General features: G+C 49.2%; 1 protein-coding gene across 4 annotated transcripts in view; it reads left to right on the top strand.

Annotated features, from left to right (window-relative positions):
• The first annotated feature begins 180 nt into the window (after positions 1-180).
• The window catches only part of Dclre1c (DNA cross-link repair 1C), a 33,412-nt gene continuing 12,588 nt past the window's right edge, over positions 181-21,004 (top strand). Inside the window, exons 1-9 of one of the 4 annotated variants that reach the window (XR_010058810.1) lie at positions 181-409; positions 1,497-1,548; positions 4,844-4,928; positions 7,866-7,925; positions 10,275-10,330; positions 10,880-10,981; positions 11,800-11,872; positions 13,047-13,187; positions 15,821-15,922. Coding sequence is in view for 3 of the 4 variants with exons in the window: in NM_147145.2 (NP_671486.2) it covers positions 301-409; positions 1,497-1,548; positions 4,844-4,928; positions 7,866-7,925; positions 10,275-10,330; positions 10,880-10,981; positions 11,800-11,872; positions 13,047-13,187; positions 15,821-15,922 (780 nt within the window). In the remaining variant the exon portion in view is untranslated. Of the gene's footprint in view, positions 410-1,496; positions 1,549-4,843; positions 4,929-7,865; positions 7,926-9,193; positions 10,331-10,879; positions 10,982-11,799; positions 11,873-13,046; positions 13,188-15,820; positions 15,923-21,004 lie in introns of those variants that run through there. The other 3 variants (NM_147145.2, XM_063276115.1, XM_039095415.2) reach the window with 3 other exon arrangements.

Here is a 21,004-nt window from a genome sequence, read left to right as displayed (position 1 = left end):
CTTCTTTTGCTTTCTGGCAGGAACCTGACTCTCCAACACCAGACAGTGGTATCCACAAACTGCTCGTGGCTGGTTCTCCGTGCTCAGCTGGTGCAGTAATTTAAACCCAGGGACTTGGGAGGCTGGATCAGGATTGGATGCTCCTTGGCTCCGCCCCTAGGGCATGGTCCCTTTGATTGGATGTGGCCCAGCTCGGCCGGCCTATGGGGAGGTGGTGCGCAGGCTCCCGGAAGTAGCGCCCAGGGTCAGTGTGCACTTCTGTTTCCGAGGTGGGCTTCGTTTCTAGTCTTCCCTGGCGCTATGAGTTCTTTCCAGGGACAGATGGAGGAATATCCAACCATCTCCATTGACCGCTTCGACAGAGAGAACCTGAAAGCCCGTGCCTACTTCCTTTCGCACTGCCACAAGGGTGAGTGAGTCCCTCTCGCCACCTACTTAAGGGGCTCTCGGGTCTGAAGAGCGAGAGGATGGCAGAGGTCGGTGCCTGGTGAGAGGAGAGCAGGCTGGGACTTCGCGAGGCATTGGGAAGCACTCCTAGTCCTAGTTGGCGCTTAACTTCTGGCTTTATTGAGCTCCAGGTCTGTACCACCTCTGTAACCCCAGCTCCGGTCGCAGTCTGACCCTGGATGCTGTGGTGAGGCAGAGCTGTTAGAAGTGCTGGTTGCTCTCCCAGCGGAGAGTATCTGTTTGGTAAGGCTGAATTAATTAGCTCATGCCCAAACTTCCCTAATTCTCGTTTATCACGAGTAAAGAAAACACGTTTCAGAACTTCTCCTACACTCCGAGACATTAGGAAAGAGCGAAAAGCCCCTCGCTCACACAGACACACGTTTCAGAAGTTATGCATCCCGGAGACATTTGGCAAGAGCCTAAGATGGATCTGTTTGTTTGTCTGCCTCTCTCTCTCTCTCTCTCTCTCTCTCTCTCTCTCTGTCTCTGTCTCTGTCTCTGTCTCTGTCTCTCTCCCTCCCTCCCTCCCTTCCTACCACCTTTCCTCCCGCACACAAACAAATATCTCTCACACTAAACTCTACGTGTGTGTGTGTGTGTGTGTGTGTGTGTGTCTTTGTGTATATATGTGTGTGCAGTCAATCTACAAGCTTGGCCAAGTGTCCCCCTTTTTTCTTTTTTATTATTTACTTATTTAAGGTTGAGGAGCACATCCTAACTGTAGTCAGGTCAGCCCACCTAGGTTCTCTCATACTAGCACTTGATCTTCCTGCCTTGCTCTCCTGACCCACGGGGGTCTTGAATTCCTTTCATCAGCTCAGGGCCTTAGTAGTTCCTGGCCTAAACTCTGAAAGGTTCCTCGTCCGCAGAAGGGCCAAAGACCTGTGGGACTCTATTTGCTCATAGCGGTGAACCTTGTGTAGTTTCTCTCAGTAGGAAGCTTACAAAGACAGCCCCCATGTTGTAGGCAAAGGGATCCTCTAAAACAAACAAACAAACAAAACAAAACAAAACATATTTATGACTTCTAATTCTTTTCCTTGTAGATCACATGAAAGGATTAAGGGCTCCTTCCATGAAAAGAAGGCTGGAATGCAGGTAATTAGTTTTGCTACTTATTTGTGTGTAAGTAAACATCTTACTGAGAGATAACAGGGTAGCCTATGTAAACATGAGCTTATATAAACATTAGGTAGCTTCCACACAGATAGGAAATTGAACACTGCTATGATCCAGACCCCTGTGTAATCTAACCTGTTTTTCCTCCTATTTTGACTTTGGTTATTCTTAAATTGTATATAAACAGATGGCTTGATATGGTGGTATAATCCCAACACTGAGGAATCAAGAGGATTTGTGAGTTAGATAATGAAACTTGTCTTAAACAAACAAAACTAAAAAAAAAAAAATAGGATCATATACTGGATAGATTAAGAAATCTCCTTCAATATTTTTCAAAGGTTTATTTTTTTTAAATTTTACATGTATGCTTGTTTTACCTGTGTGCAACCATGGTTACTGACGTGGTTAGCTGTCCCGTGAGTGTTAGGAATTGAACCTTGGTCTTCTGGAAGGGCAGCCATCTTAACTACTTGAACTATTTCTCCAGCCCCATCTAGTCCTTAACATTGCATTTATGAGGGGCTGGGGATTTAGCTCAGTGGTAGAGCGCTTACCTAGGAAGCGCAAGGCCCTGGGTTCGGTCCCCAGCTCCGAAAAAAAGAACCAAAAAAAAAAAAAAAAAAAACATTGCATTTATGCGACCCATCTGTGTTGCCGGCTGCAGCAGTGACTCGTTTGCTTGTATTTTTGTAAGAGTATATGTTTATGTTGTAAATGGTGGTTCTGCTAGCAGGAACCCTACGCCGGAGAGACGGCTCAGTGGTGAGCGCTGGCTGCTGGGATGAACCAGACGTGATGGAGGTTGAGAATGTAGTAGTTCACTGTCAGACTGAGTTTTGAGTCGAGGGCCAGTCAAAGAGGGTCGCCCCAGAGTGTAATCTGGCTCTGATGCAACAGGGAGGGCCAGCCTGGATGAACTGAACCTCAAACAGCCTCACAAAAGCATATTTATTATTACACAAATGGCTTTTTTTTTGGGGAGGGGGGTAAAACAAATTCCTCAAACCAAGGCTCCTAATCTAACCTAAATGCTTTGTGAAAGAAAATATCATGGCCCCTGCAGCTTTAATCCTTACTGTGTACTGTTTGCAATATTCAGTAATGGGAGGCATTCCTGACGTGCCAATGACCGTCTTGTCAGAGGGAGTAAACTTCCTTCAGGTTAATAACTCTATAGATGAGAAAACAGTCACTATTTTCTACAGTGATTTCTTCAAGGCCAAAGTACTTCTAGAAAAGATGTCTTCATCCTGATGCCTACCCTCGGTACAGTAAAGAGCAACGATTTCATTCTAATGTTTACCCTAGATCTGGTTCTACTAGATCTCTACTACTGCCTACTTGGAGCTGGTGTCCTCGTTAGAGCCTCTTGATAACCTTTTAAATAGGTATTATGATTCCTTCTAATTTACAGATGAGGAAACCAAGAAGGCAGGCAGGTTACATTAGTTGCCCAGTGTCACAGAACCAGTGAGTGGCAAGACCCGGGTGTTAACCAGGTCTGTCTAACGATACATAGTCGAGCCTACGCATCAACTATCTGTTGCTGGGTAACACACTACCTTGTAACTGACTATCTTAAAATGATACCAACCCTCCAGTTACCTCCAGTTCCTCTGGGTCAGGAATTATGACAGTGTACTGTGGGAATTTCTGGTTTCTAGGATCAGGCAACAGTGACATTATCTGAAGGCTCAAGTGTCTGTAACCTGGGAAGATTCGTAACAGCAACAAGGCCTAGAACAGCTGGCTTCTTGAGCTTGTCCCTCTCGAAAGATTTCTTCAACCTGGATGGCTGGTTTTGTTAATAGAGAATTTAGGTTTAGAAACTGTCCGTCCTGGGACAGACATGGGGAACACACTTTCAGTGAAAGCACTCATGAGGAAGATGTCTAGACAGATCTCTGTGCATTAGGAGCCAACCTGGTCTACATAGCAAGTTCCAGGTTATACAGGATGACATACCGAGTCAGTGTTGAAATAATACAAGATAAACCCCCAAGAGAGAGTCAAGAGGCAGGTCTGTTGCCCTAAGACCAAGCTTCAAGAATCTTGCAGTTAGCCAGGGTGTTCGTAGCTATCGTCTTTAATCCCAGCACTCAGGAGGCAGAGATGGGCAGTTTGAGGTCAGCCCTACTGAAAGAGTTCCAGGATAGACAGGGCTATATAGAGAAACTCTGTATAGAAAAGCAGGGCTATATAGAAAAACATCCTGCAGCTACTGGGTACGGTGATGAACACCTTTAATCCCAGCACTCAGGAGGCAGAGGCAGGTGGATCTCTGTGAGTTAGAGGCCAGCCTGGTCTACAGAGTGAGTTCCAGGACAGCCAGGGCTGTTACACAGAGAAACTTGGTCTCAAGCCAGGGGGAAGAAACTCCTGAAGTTACGAAGATCTACCCAGTTCAAGCCGAGAGATATAAACCCTTCATGTCACTGTGGGGATGTGTGGGTGTGTCAGCCTTTCCTTATAGCTCCAGCTGTTTTCTAGAGCTTAGGTACATCAATCAAATGCGCCTCTAACGTGCAGTAAGCCTCTACCTCCTTCCGAATGCCTGGACTGCAGGCATGTGCTGCCACACACAGTTTAATGAAGGACTTTGCTACACTTCCAGCCCCCAGTACATAGTCTGTGTGCTTACCAGCACGGCATAAGACAAATGGTGGTCTTCTTAGGAAGCAGAAGGACCCATGGACAGGGCTGAGAAATGGTTAATGATATACTGGTACTCTGCTCACCAGCTTGCTGTCACTGTGGCAAAGCACCTGAAAAAAACAACCTAAAAAGGGGAGGATTTACTTTCCCTCCTGCCTTCAGTCAGTGATTGGCTGGATCCACTGCCTTTAGGCTCCTGGTGAGGGAGGGACATAGCAATGGTCAAGGCAGATGAAAGTTGCTCACCCCCTGAAGACATGAAGCCGAGAGCTAGAGACAGGAAGGACTGGGCCTGGGAAGTTCTTCCTCCAGCAATGCTGTCAGTTCATGGCCACGTCACAGGATTAATGCATGGATTAGGTCAGGGCCCACATGTACTTCCAGAGCCCAACCTTTCTGAACACTGCACTGGAGACGCAAGCCTTAGCCCTTGGGTTTTGGAGGGGATTTTATAACCAAATCATGGCAGGTGTGTTGGGAACCTTGTCAACTGGTTGTGATTTACGAGAGAAGAATGACATTCTGCAGACTGCATTGCAAGCTCGTCAAAGTGGCTTACTTTGAACTGTGCTGAGACGGTTTTTTTCTCCCTCTGCTTCTTGGTTTCTGCTTTCAGTTTGAAGGTCTTCCTGTACTGTTCTCCAGTCACTAAGGAGCTGCTCTTAACCAGCCCAAAGTACAAGTTCTGGGAAAACCGAATTGTAAGTCACCTGAAGTTCAAAAAGTTGTAATTTTGAATAGCACCCCCTTTGTTGTGTACATGTGGAGTGTTTTCAGAGGCATCTTTAAAAAACTCGTTGGCATTATTCAAAACCCCTTTCTTCGTGTGTGTGAATTCATCATGAAGTAGAACAGTGGCATTTTTGGTTCAGTGGTCAGGATGCTCTTCCAGAGGACCTAAACTTGGGTACCAGCACCAATGTTAGGATCTCACAACTGCCGGTAACTCTAGCCCAAGAGGATCTGAGAGTCCTCAACATGCTTCTACACACAGGTGCATGTATGCATGTACACACACACACACACACACACACACACACACACACACACACACAAATAAAATTAAATCTTAAAAAAGAAGAAAAGGTGGCAGTCAGAATACTAGACTATTAAAGATAGGACCGAGCCAAAGGTGGTGCTACAGGCCTGAGATCCCAGCCTGGGAGTCTGAAGCAAGAAGATCACAAGTTTCTTTCTCTGTGGTTCTGCAGAGTGAGCCTAAGGCCCTGTGTGTGGCAGGCATGCGCTCTACCACTGCCACTGACCTATATCCATGTCATCTTGACCTACATAGCAAGAAAGAATGAGAAATAGAATAGACAACTGAGAGAGAGAGAGAGAGAGAGAGAGAGAGAGAGAGAGAGAGAGAGAGAGAACCATCTGCCTCTGCCTCCCCAGTGCTGGGATTAAATGTGTGTGCCACCATGCCTGGTCTAGAATCAATAACTTTTTATTCCGGAAAAATGAAACAGATCTCTCCTCCAGAAAGTAGTTCAAAGAAAATAGCTACAATATATAAAATGCAAACATGGCAGAAAAAGTCCTCTTATGATCCTTATTGCTTTAAGTAGGAATAGATTTCTCAGTTGAGGCTAAAAAAAATTCTAAGAAACCTAAATGAAGACCAATAGTACAGTAATCCAGATATAGATAAAATAAAAGGATTGATTTTAAAAATAAAAAGGAAAAATAAAAGAAAGGGGAAGAAGAACAGGTACCAAGCAGAAGTCCAAAGAGCCCAAGTAGCTGTTCCCCCATCATAGAGTAGAACCTAAGGCCACAACAAACAAAAAGCAACAGCAAACAAACAAAAACAGAGCCCTGTAAGGTCCGAGGAGGATGCTGTTAGCTGTTTCCAGATCAAGAGGGCATGAACGTAGATCCCCTCAACAAAATACCTCTGACTCATAATCTGTCTGGTCTGCTGCTCCACTTGAGAAGAATGGAGAGTAGGATTAGAGTTAGGACTTACTACAAGTCTGCATGAAGGGTAGCATCTTGCTGCTGTCTGACAGATGACAGTTTAAGTTCTTCCTCTTCCCTCCCCTCTGCCCCACATCTGGCCTGCCTCTGCAAAAAAAAAAAAAAAAAAAAAAAAGACAAGATCAAAACAAGCAAGCCCAAGGCCGTGGCCACCCCTTTACCACAGAGGCCAGGTGTGCAGCTCAGAGGGGGTACACGTGAGCCTTGGGTGTTTGACCCCCAGTGCTACCAAAACAGCGCAACACGAAGGCAGGAGCCTTGCTCTATATGGCCGTGGGTTCAGGCACCGTCCAGCACTCCTGATGACCTGTGTTGGATCCCAGGGATCCTTATAGCAGAAGGAGAGGTCTGATTCCACATGCTCACGGCCCCCTCCACTGCACTGATCAGATAGGAACAGTCTTCTACTGTAGACCGAGTCTATAGCAGTCTGTAATAATAGGGTCCAAAGGATGACTAGGTAAGGAGGAGAAAGTCTGATAACTGGTTGTTCTGTATCCGATAAGTATACGTGGATATTATGTTTCGATAAAAACAGCTGCCAACACTGTCTCTGAAGTCACACCAGCCCCCCTCACTCTGCTTGGGTGCTGCACCCAGAAGACCCCGTGCTGGGAGGAGCCTTTCATCGTGCATGTTTAGTCTCCACATCCCGTCTGCCAACTGGAAGATGTCTGCGTGCTCTGCTGAACCGTCACAGCAGCCAGCCAGCTCTTCCTTTGCCTCTGGGATCGGGCCTGTAGTCCTCCGAAGTTAATCTGTCAGGGGCAGTCAAGGAGTGAGGAAGATCAGACTACAAGCTGGAGTCTGGGAGAGCAGCCAGCCCAGGCTCTCCCTCCAGCCTCATGCTGATTGCCTGCTTTGACCCTGCATATGAATTACACTCACATTGGCCCCTGACTGGGGAATAAATGCCAGGAATCCCAGCTGGGGGAACTGGAGATAGGAGGATTCCTGGTGCTCACTGGTCAGCTCCAGGTTCAGTGAGACAGCCTTTCTCAGAGAAGACACCTGACATCAACCTCTGGCTTCCCTATGCACAGGCGCACACACAGGAACATGCACACACTCAGGAGTTCTAGCTAGTGCCAGTGCCTTAGCTCAGCCGTAACAGGCCCCATGCGTGTCACCACACACATATACATGCAAATGGAAAAAGGAGGGAGAATTAAAGCTATCAAAAATCTCTTCAAAAATACTCTCAAGCCCGGGTGGTTTTATGGTGCATCATGAGCAAGACTTTCTTCCGTAAATGTGATTCATTATTAGTGAGTGTGTACGTGTGTATACTGTGTGTGTGTGTGTGTGTGTGTGTGCTAAGTGTGTGTATGAGTACTCAGTATGTCTATGTGTGCTCCCTGTGTGTGTGCTCGGCCTGGAACCTAAAGCCTTGTGCATACTAAGTGCCAACACTGAGCTGCAACCCCATTGCAATAAAAGGCTTTTTGGCTTGTTATGGCATTTTTTTAAACTTTAATTATACTGAGATCAGAAATAGATACATGAAATCAGAATAGATATGTGAAACCAGAATAGATATATGAAATCAGAATAGATATGTGAAATCAGGATAGATACATGAAATCAGAATGTATGCATGAAGTCAGATTGTATACATGAAATCAGAAGTGCTTCTCTACTTACTCTCTTTTCAGATAGCAATTGAAATTGAAACTCCTACCCAGGTATCTTTAGTTGATGAGGCATCGGGTGAGGTAACTATATAACAAATATTTTATATTTTCTTCTCAGTGCTAAAATTATTATTTAACTTTCTCTTTAATTTAGAATTCTTGTTTACTTATAAGCAATGCCTTATGAGTGAAGTTCATTTTAGAAAAATAACTACAGTGTTTGCGAGTGTTTTGATCCCCATCTCCTGTGTTCTCACTGGGGCCCGGGTTCTCCGGCAGTGGCCTGGCATTCTCTTTGTCTCTCACTGTGAGTTCTTAGCTTCCGTTTCCTGGTGTCTTCACACAGTGGGAGAAGTGAAACAGTTAAGGAGAACTAAACAGTGGAGAGCACTAATCTGTTTACTGGGGAGTTAACTTCAAGAAGGAATCACCAGTCAAAAGCGTCTTAATTAAACTCCCAGGGGTTACTGTTTCATCCCCCAGGCTTCGGGGGATAGAGACATTCAGTCATTGAGTGCCGTGATTATTTCTAACATCAGAAGGATTAAACATGGCATATTTATTTTTTAATTTTTTCCATTTTTTAGTTTTACATGAGGATGTTATTTGTTAATTACACAAAGCCATTGTCACATTTATTAAGTTTCTTATATCTGAGATACAAAATAGTGAGTGGTTAGTTATTCAACTTGAAGCAAATTCAAGTGTAATGGTTATCTTCTTCTTAAATAATCTCCTTATTTTAAAATAAAGTCTTTGGCTGGTGACATGGCTCAGTGGTTAAGAGCACTGACTGCTCTTCCAGAGGTCCTGAGTTCAATTCCCAGCAACCACATGGTGGCTCACAACCATCTATTATGACATCTGGGGCCCTCTTCTGGCACACAGGTGTACATGCAGATACTCAGACATTAAATAAATAAATCTTTAATAAATAAAGTCTCTGTCCAAGTCAATAAAATTTAACTGTAAATTTAGTACTAGTAATTTTTGAATGTATTGCTAATAATAAAGACTGTAGACCTACCGTAAACAAAACAAGGCAAAACCCCATCAAAATGGCAGCCGAGGCTAAGAGGGGTCTTTCTGGTTTCTGGCAGCTGACTTAGCATTTGCTCTGTAGTCTGATAAAGCACCATCTATGGCTTCACTGTGTGGACCTCTGAGGGCGACCTGTGTATGTGACTGATCAGAGGAGAGGTGGCCTTTTAGCTCTTTCTCCTTAGGAGAAGGTCACAAGTGTTCTTCAGCATTTCATTCTGGTAGAGCCAGGTTTAATTGGTGGGGATGAAAAGCAGAACAAGGAGGCGGGGGGGGGGGGGGGGGAGGGAGGAAGGGAGGGAGGGAGGGAGGGAGGGAGGACAGACAAGCAGGGGAGCAGGCAGGTGAGCAGGGGAACAGGCCTGAGCCTTTGTAAGTGTGACTGGGAAGGATGTTTTTATTGGTCTTGTCACCTACAGATGCCCCCTCCAACCCCAGCTTGGTAAGGCAAGCCCTTGGGAGCGGTCTTGCTATGCCACTGGTCACGTGCCTTGTCCTGTGACCTGGCTTTCGTTCATTGCGTGTCCGGCCCCAGCTGGGAGACCCCTGTGGAAAGGGCCTGCAGGATGAGTAGTGGGAGGAGAGGTTGGGGAGTTATTACTGGGCAGTGAACCATTGCGGACAGAGCTCTGCCCCCTTCTTGGATGGCTGGAGAGCCAGAGGTGCCCAACAGGTTCTGTCCTAAAGGGGCAGTGCCTTGGAGAATGTGGTGACCGAGACTAGGCTGCGTCTGCTCCCCTAGTCAATAATGGTGCCATTGCAGTATTCATCGTCATCCAGTTCACCCATTTGAAGGCCTGGTGGCTTCAGCACATCCTCAGGGCTATCTTCACAGCACCACAGTCAACTTTAGAGTAGTTTCCTCACTTGGAAACCCTGGGCCTAGGATGGGCTCTCCCACCCCTCCTGTCCCAGCTCCCGGTAACGACCATTTCCTTTCTGTCCTTTTGGACGTGCCCATCTGTGGAATTATGCTGTACCATGTGACTTCTTCCTCTGAGTGTTTTTCAAGCGGCATCCATGTATCTGGGTGGCATCTGGGTGGATTTATCCTTATGGCAGATGGCATTGCACGGCGTGGACAAAGCACACGTTGTTTATCTGTTTATTGGCTGCCAGGGAAGTCTTTCCCCTTTGGGGCTGGTGTGAGTGATCGTGCAGTGGACATCCGCAAACTAATGTCTGTGGTCATTCTTGAGTGTGAACCTAGAAATGGAAGTGACCCTGTCGTAGTTCTGTTTAGGGGAGTAGACGAGGGTCCCCTTACTCTGGGGTTTGGACCATGAGGGAATGAGAATGAGGTATATTCTTGTGATACATTGTGAACTTAGCCAGCTCCTAATGATAACTTCCGTTCCTTTTTTTTTTTTTTTTTCCTTTTCTTTTTAGAAGGAAGAAGTTGTTGTGACTCTCTTACCAGCTGGTCACTGCCCAGGTTCAGTTATGTAAGGGGCGCATCTGTTTCCATTTCTCTCTCTGTGTGTGTGTGTATACATATATATATATATATATATGTATTATATATATGTATATATATCATATTTGTAGAAATAACTTTTTAGGGTTTGAAGGTAGTATGTGTACAGAAATGGATACTCTTTTTCTGGCCATGTTGATAATCTTGATTTAGAAATTGAGCTTGGGAGATGGAGACCATATGGAGTGTGGCTGCCTTTAATTGGTGTTTCTCCCGTGACTGGCCATCTTATCATGGGCATTTCTCTCCCGGGGTGGACTGATCTGAGTGTATATGTGAAGTGCTAGGCATTACAGGCCACACCCAGTGCTCGCCCATCCTGCTATTTTATCTTACTTGGTTGCATTTATTCTTTGCTACTCATGGGGAAGTTGGCAGTTCCTGGGATTGAGTGTTGCTGAGCTCTGCTACAGCACACTGTGAGGGACGTGTTGTGCAGGAGGCCTTCGTGGGGTTTGAGGCTTGCTTTCTTAGGACCTGGTAATTTGGAGGTCATTGAGACGCACTTGTTTTTCAGGTTTCTATTTCAGGGCAGTAATGGAACTGTCTTATACACAGGAGACTTCAGACTGGCGAAAGGAGAAGTTTCCAGAATGGAGCTTCTGCACTCTGGGGGCAGGTACAGGACCTTCTGGAGCTCTTGGCTGTGCACCTTGAGTTGAATAAATGTGTGTGGGTGGGTATGCATGCTTGTGTGCTTGCGCGCACTGTCCCCATCGTTCATTCCAAGCTTCTGTCGGATTAGAAATCGACTCGATCGTAGGAGTTGTAATAAAGCTGGCGGGGGTAGTGCAAACTTTAATCCCAGCACTTGAGAGGCAGAGGCGGGCAGACGGATCTCTGAGTTCGAGGGTGGTGAGTTCAAGCCTGAGTTCCAGGACAGCCAAGGCTATACAGTGAGACCTAGTCTTTTAAAAAAAAAATGTTGTAATAGTAGCACAAATTCCTCCCTTTAAAATGAGGTCATTCAGTGTTCTGTACATTGATTATAATGGGATGATGGCAACATAAATCAATATGTCACTGGACCAAGCATGCAAATTCAATATTTTTAAATACTATTTATTTGTGCATGCGTGGTGTGTGTGTGTGTGTGTGTGTGTGTGTGTGTGTGTGTGTGTGTGTGTGCGCGTGTGTGTGTGTAGGTGAGGATAATTGTGGGAGTCAGTTCTTTCACCAGATGGATCCTGGGGACCTAACTCAGGCTGTCAGGTAAAAGGTGAAAGGTGAAAGGTTGCCTTTACCCACCAAGTCATTTCTCTGGTCCAAAGATCTTTTTATTGTATTTTATTGTATGGAATTTATTTTTCAGTAAAGTTATGAACAAAACCTTTGTAAGTGGAATGGAACACCCTCAAAAATAACTGAGGGTCTATACCATCTTGTACACAATGATGTCCCATGAAATGGCTAACACTATTTTCTTTTTTTTTTCAGAGTAAAAGACATCCAAAGTGTATATTTAGACACCACTTTCTGTGACCCAAGGTTTTATCAAATTCCAAGTCGTGTATGTTTCCCTGGGGTGATGGGCCTGCCTGGGTGATGGGCCTGCCTGGGTGATGCCTGCCTGGGGTGATGCCTGCCTGGGGTGATGGGCCTGCCTGGGTGATGGGCCTGCCTGGGTGATGCCTGCCTGGGGTGATGCCTGCCTGGGTGATGGGCCTGCCTGGGTGATGGGCCTGCCTGGGTGATGCCTGCCTGGGTGATGGGCCTGCCTGGGTGATGGGCCTGCCTGGGTGATGCCTGCCTGGGTGATGGGCCTGCCTGGGTGATGGGCCTGCCTGGGTGATGGGCCTGCCTGGGTGATGGGCCTGCCTGGGTGATGGGCCTGCCTGGGTGATGGGCCTGCCTGGGGTGATGCCTGCCTGGGTGATGCCTGCCTGGGTGATGCCTGCCTGGGTGATGGGCCTGCCTGGGTGATGGGCCTGCCTGGGTGATGGGCCTGCCTGGGTGATGCCTGCCTGAGTGATGGGCCTGCCTGGGTGATGCCTGCCTGGGTGATGGGCCTGCCTGGGTGATGGGCCTGCCTGGGTGATGCCTGCCTGGGTGATGGGCCTGCCTGGGTGATGGGCCTGCCTGGGTGATGGGCCTGCCTGGGTGATGGGCCTGCCTGGGTGATGGGCCTGCCTGGGTGATGGGCCTGCCTGGGGTGATGCCTGCCTGGGTGATGCCTGCCTGGGTGATGCCTGCCTGGGTGATGGGCCTGCCTGGGTGATGGGCCTGCCTGGGTGATGGGCCTGCCTGGGTGATGCCTGCCTGAGTGATGGGCCTGCCTGGGTGATGCCTGCCTGGGTGATGGGCCTGCCTGGGTGATGGGCCTGCCTGGGTGATGGGCCTGCCTGGGTGATGGGCCTGCCTGGGTGATGCCTGCCTGGGTGATGCCTGCCTGGGTGATGCCTGCCTGGGTGATGGGCCTGCCTGGGTGATGGGCCTGCCTGGGTGATGGGCCTGCCTGGGTGATGCCTGCCTGGGTGATGGGCCTGCCTGGGTGATGGGCCTGCCTGGGTGATGGGCCTGCCTGGGTGATGGGCCTGCCTGGGTGATGCCTGCCTGGGTGACCGGTCTGCCTGGGGTGGTGAGCTGGGGTGTGACCGCCTGTCCCCTTGCACGTCATTACTTCTGAATGTCTCGGGAGACCAGGTTATGTGCGCTTCTCACAGTACGGCATTGCTGGTGCGCAGGAGGAGTGCTTGAGGGGCGTTCTGGAGCTGGTTCGGAGCTGGATCACGAGGAGTCCGAAGCACGTCGTGTGGCTGAACTGCAAGGCCGCCTACGGCTATGAGTACTTATTCACCAACCTGAGTGAGGAGCTGGGAGTCCAGGTACCAGTCAGTCCCTCCAGGCTCGTCCCAGTCCTTGCTCTCCCTCCCCACAGCTGCCTCGGAGGCTGGCCCCTCGGAACTCTCCACACGAAAGGACGTCACAGCCCACAAAGGGCAGAGGAGTTGTCAGTGCCCCAGAGGCGAAGTATTCTTTTTCCAAAGTGTGGGTTATGAAATGCATATGGTTGTGACCATTATCAAAAGTAAACTTGAACCAAGTAATGTCTGGGTGTATTGCATGCAGTTAAGGGACTGGCAGTGTATTGTCCTTTAAAGTTAAAATCACAGTAGTGATAATATTCACACATCACACACACGCATAGACAAACACACTTATCTGAATCACCTGTCTTTTAGATTCTTTTCTCTCACCTTGTCTCTGTACTCTATAAAGGTGGCAACAGTTTGCCTCCCCTAAACTTGTGGAGTAATTTCAGGGGTGTCTAAAGAGTGGAAGCGACCTCTCTGAGCCCCCGGGGAAGGAAGCCGGGACCGGGGAGCGCTTCAGGGAGAGGCGATTGATGTTGGTCCCAGCGTTTCCTTAAGTCCCTCTGCAGAGATGGGGACAGTTGTAGATCAGGCCTTCCCAAAGAGAAACCAGTGATGGTCACTAGTACTGTAGTTCAGAGATAACCTTCAGCTGCCTTTCCAGACGTTTCCATGACGATTCTCATGTGCCGTTCACTCCGTCTCCTTAGAGAATGTGGGAAGCCCCAGTCACCATTACTTCATTTCATCTTTTTCTGAGGGGAGCAGGTCTGGAAACTCGCTCTATAGCCAGACTGACCACAAACCCATGATCCTCCTGCCTCAGCCCTCCAAGTGCTGGGGTTATGGTCCTGTCACTATACCTGGCTTAAATTTTCTCTGTATGTTTGTGCCTATGCATGCATGCATATATAACTAAATATATATGTATGTATGTATATATATACACACATATATACATATACATACATGTGTGTGTATATATATATATGTATATATATATACATACTGTGCATGTGACTGCCTGTGTTAGAGGCCAAAAGTTAATTTTTTTTTAAGACAAGAGTTTCTCACTGACCTGGAATTCGGCAGGTATCCTGGCTGGCAGGTGAGGCCCGGGGACCCACCTCCTGCCTCCCACCTCCCACCTCTCTCCCACCTCCCACCTCCCACCTCCCACCTCTCTCCCACCTCCCACCTCCCACCTCCCACCTCTCTCCCACCTCCCACCTCCCACCTCCCACCTCTCTCCCACCTCCCACCTCCCTCCCACCTCGGGATCACAAGCTCAGGCCACCACAGCCATTTTTTTTTTTTTTTTTTTGGCATGGGTTCTGGAGATCCAACTTAATTCCTTACACTTGCAAGGCGGGCTTTACTGGCTGCTCTGTCTCCCCCTCCCCCCTTTCTTATTGGTCATGAGTAAGTTAGTTGTGAGCTGAGTGGCCATGCAGTAAATGAGTGGTTGTGCTGAGTTCCTTCTGCACCCTGCCTCGGTATCAGCCAGCACAGCGAGCGACTGGACAGGATTTCGGGGGTGTTTGTTGGTCTCACACTAGCATAGAATCCTACTATTTTAATTTTGTATCATGATTGTGGTATCAGTTTAAACTAATATCATCTACTTTGAAAGATCCAGAAGACAAGCTTTTAGTAAAGCCGACAGGATTGGTTTTAATCCTTTAAATTGTTATTAGCGGTAAACTTCTCAAGGGCAGCCAGGTTTGAGGGTTTCCGTTTGTTTGTTCTCTGCATCTTTCTCTTCTCTGCCTAGTGAAGTTTTATAAGACAGCACAAGCCAGGCCCCACTGTCTTACTGCACCAGCTGTTCTGTGTGGCATGTGGCTTCCCAATACAGTGGGCCGTGCTTTGTTGGGGGGAACATGCATACCAGAGTGCTTGTAGAGGTCAGAGGACAACTTGGTAATAAGAGTTAGTTGTCGGGGCTGGGGATTTAGCTCAGTGGTAGAGCGCTTACCTAGGAAGCGCAAGGCCCTGGGTTCGGTCCCCAGCTCCGAAAAAAAGAACCAAAAAAAAAAAAAAAAGTTAGTTGTCTCCTTCCTTCCTCTTTTCTGTGAATTCTGGGCAATGGATTTCCCATCACCAGGCTTACCACACCCTTCTTCACCCACTAAGCTGTCTCCCTAGCCCAGTAGGTGATTCTTGATTGCTTCTGTCCTCCTTGGTCTTTGCTATAACTGAGTCTGACATCCAGTAGATGCATAATCAGTGTGAACCAAGTGATTCTTCAGGGACAGTATTAACACAACCAGATGGGGAACAAACAATCCCTTATGCTCACAAGGCAGACTTTTCTGGCTGCTCCCCCTCCCTCTCCCCTCCCTTTTCTAGTGACCTCCTGGCAGGGTATTACCACACAGAAATAGTCCAGGACTAGACTGCAAGAGAAAATTGAAGGTCTATCCACTCTGGACAGTCCCCCTGACTAATGACCCCAGAACTATTCATTCTTAGGAATGCATTTCTTTTTTTTTTTTTTTTTTTTTGGTTCTTTTTTTTTCCGGAGCTGGGGACCGAACCCAGGGCCTTGTGCTTCCTAGGCAAGCGCTCTACCACTGAGCTAAATCCCCAACCCCTGAGGAATGCATTTCAAACAATGTGCTTTCTTCTGCTGTCATGCACAGGTTCATGTGGACAAGCTGGACATGTTTAAAAACATGCCTGATATCCTGCACCATCTCACAACGGATCGAAACACCCAGATCCACGCCTGCCGCCACCCGAAGGTAGTATCACTTGTCCTATCACTTGTGGACCTTGAGCCTCTGTGTGATCTTAGACTGTTAGTTGAAATATTTACAGCTTTACACACCTGTACCCCTGATCACGTCCTTCAGAATGAGTGACAGGCACAGGGTCCACACTTTTACATAAAAGTGATTCTTCTGCATGAGAGTGAAAATTTACTTTGATGAAATTAGTAATCTTGCTAGCTTATAATTTAAGCAGATTATTAGTTCGTTGAGAATTTCACACAATGTTTTGGTCATAGTTACCCTCTACTCTTCCTCTAACTCCTCTCAGACCCACCCCTCTCCCTACTGACCCACCTGCATGTGGCCTCATTCTTGTTGGTTTTAATAACCCACAGAGTTCCGTCTGTGCTCCCCATATATTCCTGGGTGTGGGGCCTTCCACCGGAGCACAGTTGACCTGCCAGGAGTCTCACCCTTAAAGAAAGCTGACTTCCTCTCTTCCAGAAGTCATTGACTGTTCATAGCATCTCAGGAGCGCAGGCTCATGAACACTTCTCCCTCTGTTAAAATGTCGACTGGCTTGACCTTGTGCAGAGAATCACAGTGGCAGTGAGTTCACGTGTGCAGCACTTGGGTCACGTCTACACGACACTGGTCCCTGTCCCCAACAGCCTCTGGCTCTCGCAGTCTCACTGCCACTTCCGTGATAATCCAGAGCTTCAGGGGTGGACATAGACGTCTCCTGTGGGCCGTGCACTACTCCACATCTCCACACACTGGCCGTGCACTACTCCACATCTCCACACACTGGCCGTGCACTACTCCACATCTCCACACTCTGGCCACGTGCACTACTCCACATCTCCACACTCTGGCCACGTGCACTACTCCACATCTCCACACTCTGACCACGTGCACTACTCCACATCTCCACACTCTGACCACGTGCACTACTCCACATCTCCACACTCTGACCACGTGCACTACTCCACATCTCCACACTCTGGCCACGTGCACTACTCCACATCTCCACACTCTGACCACGTGCACTACTCCACATCTCCACACTCTGGCCACGTGCACTACTCCACATCTCCACACTCTAGCTGTGCACTACTCCACATCTCCACACTCTGGCCACGTGCACTACTCCACATCTCCACACACTGGCCACGTGCACTACTCCACATCTCCACACACTGGCCGTGCACTACTCCACATCTCCACACTCTGGCCACGTGCACTACTCCACATCTCCACACTCTGGCCACGTGCACTACTCCACATCTCCACACTCTGACCACGTGCACTACTCCACATCTCCACACTCTGACCACGTGCACTACTCCCCATCTCCACACTCTGACCACGTGCACTACTCCACATCTCCACACTCTGACCACGTGCACTACTCCACATCTCCACACTCTAGCTGTGCACTACTCCACATCTCCACACTCTGGCCGTGCACTACTCCACATCTCCACACTCTGGCCACGTGCACTACTCCACATCTCCACACTCTGGCCACGTGCACTACTCCACATCTCCACACACTGGCCGTGCACTACTCCACATCTCCACACTCTGGCCACGTGCACTACTCCACATCTCCACACTCTGGCCACGTGCACTACTCCACATCTCCACACTCTGACCACGTGCACTACTCCACATCTCCACACTCTGACCACGTGCACTACTCCACATCTCCACACTCTGACCACGTGCACTACTCCACATCTCCACACTCTGACCACGTGCACTACTCCACATCTCCACACTCTAGCTGTGCACTACTCCACATCTCCACACTCTGACCACGTGCACTACTCCATATCTCCACACTCTGGCCACGTGCACTACTCCACATCTCCACACTCTGACCACGTGCACTACTCCACATCTCCACACTCTGGCCGTGCACTACTCCACATCTCCACACTCTAGCTGTGCACTACTCCACATCTCCACACTCTGGCCACGTGCACTACTCCACATCTCCACACTCTGGCCACGTGCACTACTCCACATCTCCACACTCTGACCACGTGCACTACTCCACATCTCCACACTCTGGCCACGTGCACTACTCCACATCTCCACACTCTGACCACGTGCACTACTCCACATCTCCACACTCTGACCACGTGCACTACTCCACATCTCCACACTCTGACCACGTGCACTACTCCACATCTCCACACTCTGGCTGTGCACTACTCCACATCTCCACACTCTAGCTGTGCACTACTCCACATCTCCACACTCTGACCACGTGCACTACTCCATATCTCCACACTCTGGCCACGTGCACTACTCCACATCTCCACACTCTGACCACGTGCACTACTCCACATCTCCACACTCTGGCCGTGCACTACTCCACATCTCCACACTCTAGCTGTGCACTACTCCACATCTCCACACTCTGGCCACGTGCACTACTCCACATCTCCACACTCTGGCCACGTGCACTACTCCACATCTCCACACTCTGACCACGTGCACTACTCCACATCTCCACACTCTGACCACGTGCACTACTCCACATCTCCACACTCTGACCACGTGCACTACTCCACATCTCCACACTCTGGCCACGTGCACTACTCCACATCTCCACACTCTGACCACGTGCACTACTCCACATCTCCACACTCTGACCACGTGCACTACTCCACATCTCCACACTCTGACCACGTGCACTACTCCACATCTCCACACTCTGGCCACGTGCACTACTCCACATCTCCACACTCTGACCACATGCACTACTCCACATCTCCACACTCTGACCACGTGCACTACTCCACATCTCCACACTCTGGCCACGTGCACTACTCCACATCTCCACACTCTGACCACGTGCACTACTCCACATCTCCACACTCTGACCACGTGCACTACTCCACATCTCCACACTCTGACCACGTGCACTACTCCACATCTCCACACTCTGGCCACGTGCACTACTCCACATCTCCACACTCTGACCACGTGCACTACTCCACATCTCCACACTCTGACCACGTGCACTACTCCACATCTCCACACTCTGGCCACGTGCACTACTCCACATCTCCACACTCTAGCTGTGCACTACTCCACATCTCCACACTCTGGCCACGTGCACTACTCCACATCTCCACACACTGGCCGTGCACTACTCCACATCTCCACACTCTGGCCACGTGCACTACTCCACATCTCCACACTCTGGCCACGTGCACTACTCCACATCTCCACACTCTGACCACGTGCACTACTCCACATCTCCACACTCTGACCACGTGCACTACTCCCCATCTCCACACTCTGACCACGTGCACTACTCCACATCTCCACACTCTGACCACGTGCACTACTCCACATCTCCACACTCTAGCTGTGCACTACTCCACATCTCCACACTCTGGCCGTGCACTACTCCACATCTCCACACTCTGGCCACGTGCACTACTCCACATCTCCACACTCTGGCCACGTGCACTACTCCACATCTCCACACACTGGCCGTGCACTACTCCACATCTCCACACTCTGGCCACGTGCACTACTCCACATCTCCACACTCTGGCCACGTGCACTACTCCACATCTCCACACTCTGACCACGTGCACTACTCCACATCTCCACACTCTGACCACGTGCACTACTCCACATCTCCACACTCTGACCACGTGCACTACTCCACATCTCCACACTCTGACCACGTGCACTACTCCACATCTCCACACTCTAGCTGTGCACTACTCCACATCTCCACACTCTGACCACGTGCACTACTCCATATCTCCACACTCTGGCCACGTGCACTACTCCACATCTCCACACTCTGACCACGTGCACTACTCCACATCTCCACACTCTGGCCGTGCACTACTCCACATCTCCACACTCTAGCTGTGCACTACTCCACATCTCCACACTCTGGCCACGTGCACTACTCCACATCTCCACACTCTGGCCACGTGCACTACTCCACATCTCCACACTCTGACCACGTGCACTACTCCACATCTCCACACTCTGGCCACGTGCACTACTCCACATCTCCACACTCTGACCACGTGCACTACTCCACATCTCCACACTCTGACCACGTGCACTACTCCACATCTCCACACTCTGACCACGTGCACTACTCCACATCTCCACACTCTGACCACGTGCACTACTCCACATCTCCACACTCTAGCTGTGCACTACTCCACATCTCCACACTCTGACCACGTGCACTACTCCATATCTCCACACTCTGGCCACGTGCACTACTCCACATCTCCACACTCTGACCACGTGCACTACTCCACATCTCCACACTCTGGCCGTGCACTACTCCACATCTCCACACTCTAGCTGTGCACTACTCCACATCTCCACACTCTGGCCACGTGCACTACTCCACATCTCCACACTCTGGCCACGTGCACTACTCCACATCTCCACACTCTGACCACGTGCACTACTCCACATCTCCACACTCTGACCACGTGCACTACTCCACATCTCCACACTCTGACCACGTGCACTACTCCACATCTCCACACTCTGGCCACGTGTACTACTCCACATCTCCACACTCTGACCACGTGCACTACTCCACATCTCCACACTCTGACCACGTGCACTACTCCACATCTCCACACTCTGGCCACGTGTACTACTCCACATCTCCACACTCTGACCACGTGCACTACTCCACATCTCCACACTCTGACCACGTGCACTACTCCACATCTCCACACTCTGGCCACGTGCACTACTCCACATCTCCACACTCTAGCTGTGCACTACTCCACATCTCCACACTCTGACCGTGCGCACTACTCCACATCTCCACACTCTGACCACGTGCACTACTCCACATCTCCACACTCTGGCCGTGCACTACTCCACATCTCCACACTGACCACGCGCACTACTCCACATCTCCACACTCTGACCGTGCGCACTACTCCACATCTCCACACTCTGACCACGTGCACTACTCCACATCTCCACACTCTGACCACGTGCACTACTCCACATCTCCACACTCTGGCCACGTGCACTACTCCACATCTCCACACTCTAGCTGTGCACTACTCCACATCTCCACACTCTGAC

Source organism: Rattus norvegicus, chromosome 17 (genome assembly GCF_036323735.1).
Source record: "Rattus norvegicus strain BN/NHsdMcwi chromosome 17, GRCr8, whole genome shotgun sequence".
Classification (NCBI taxonomy): domain Eukaryota; kingdom Metazoa; phylum Chordata; class Mammalia; order Rodentia; family Muridae; genus Rattus; species Rattus norvegicus.
This window is presented reverse-complemented; position numbering and strand designations above follow the sequence as displayed.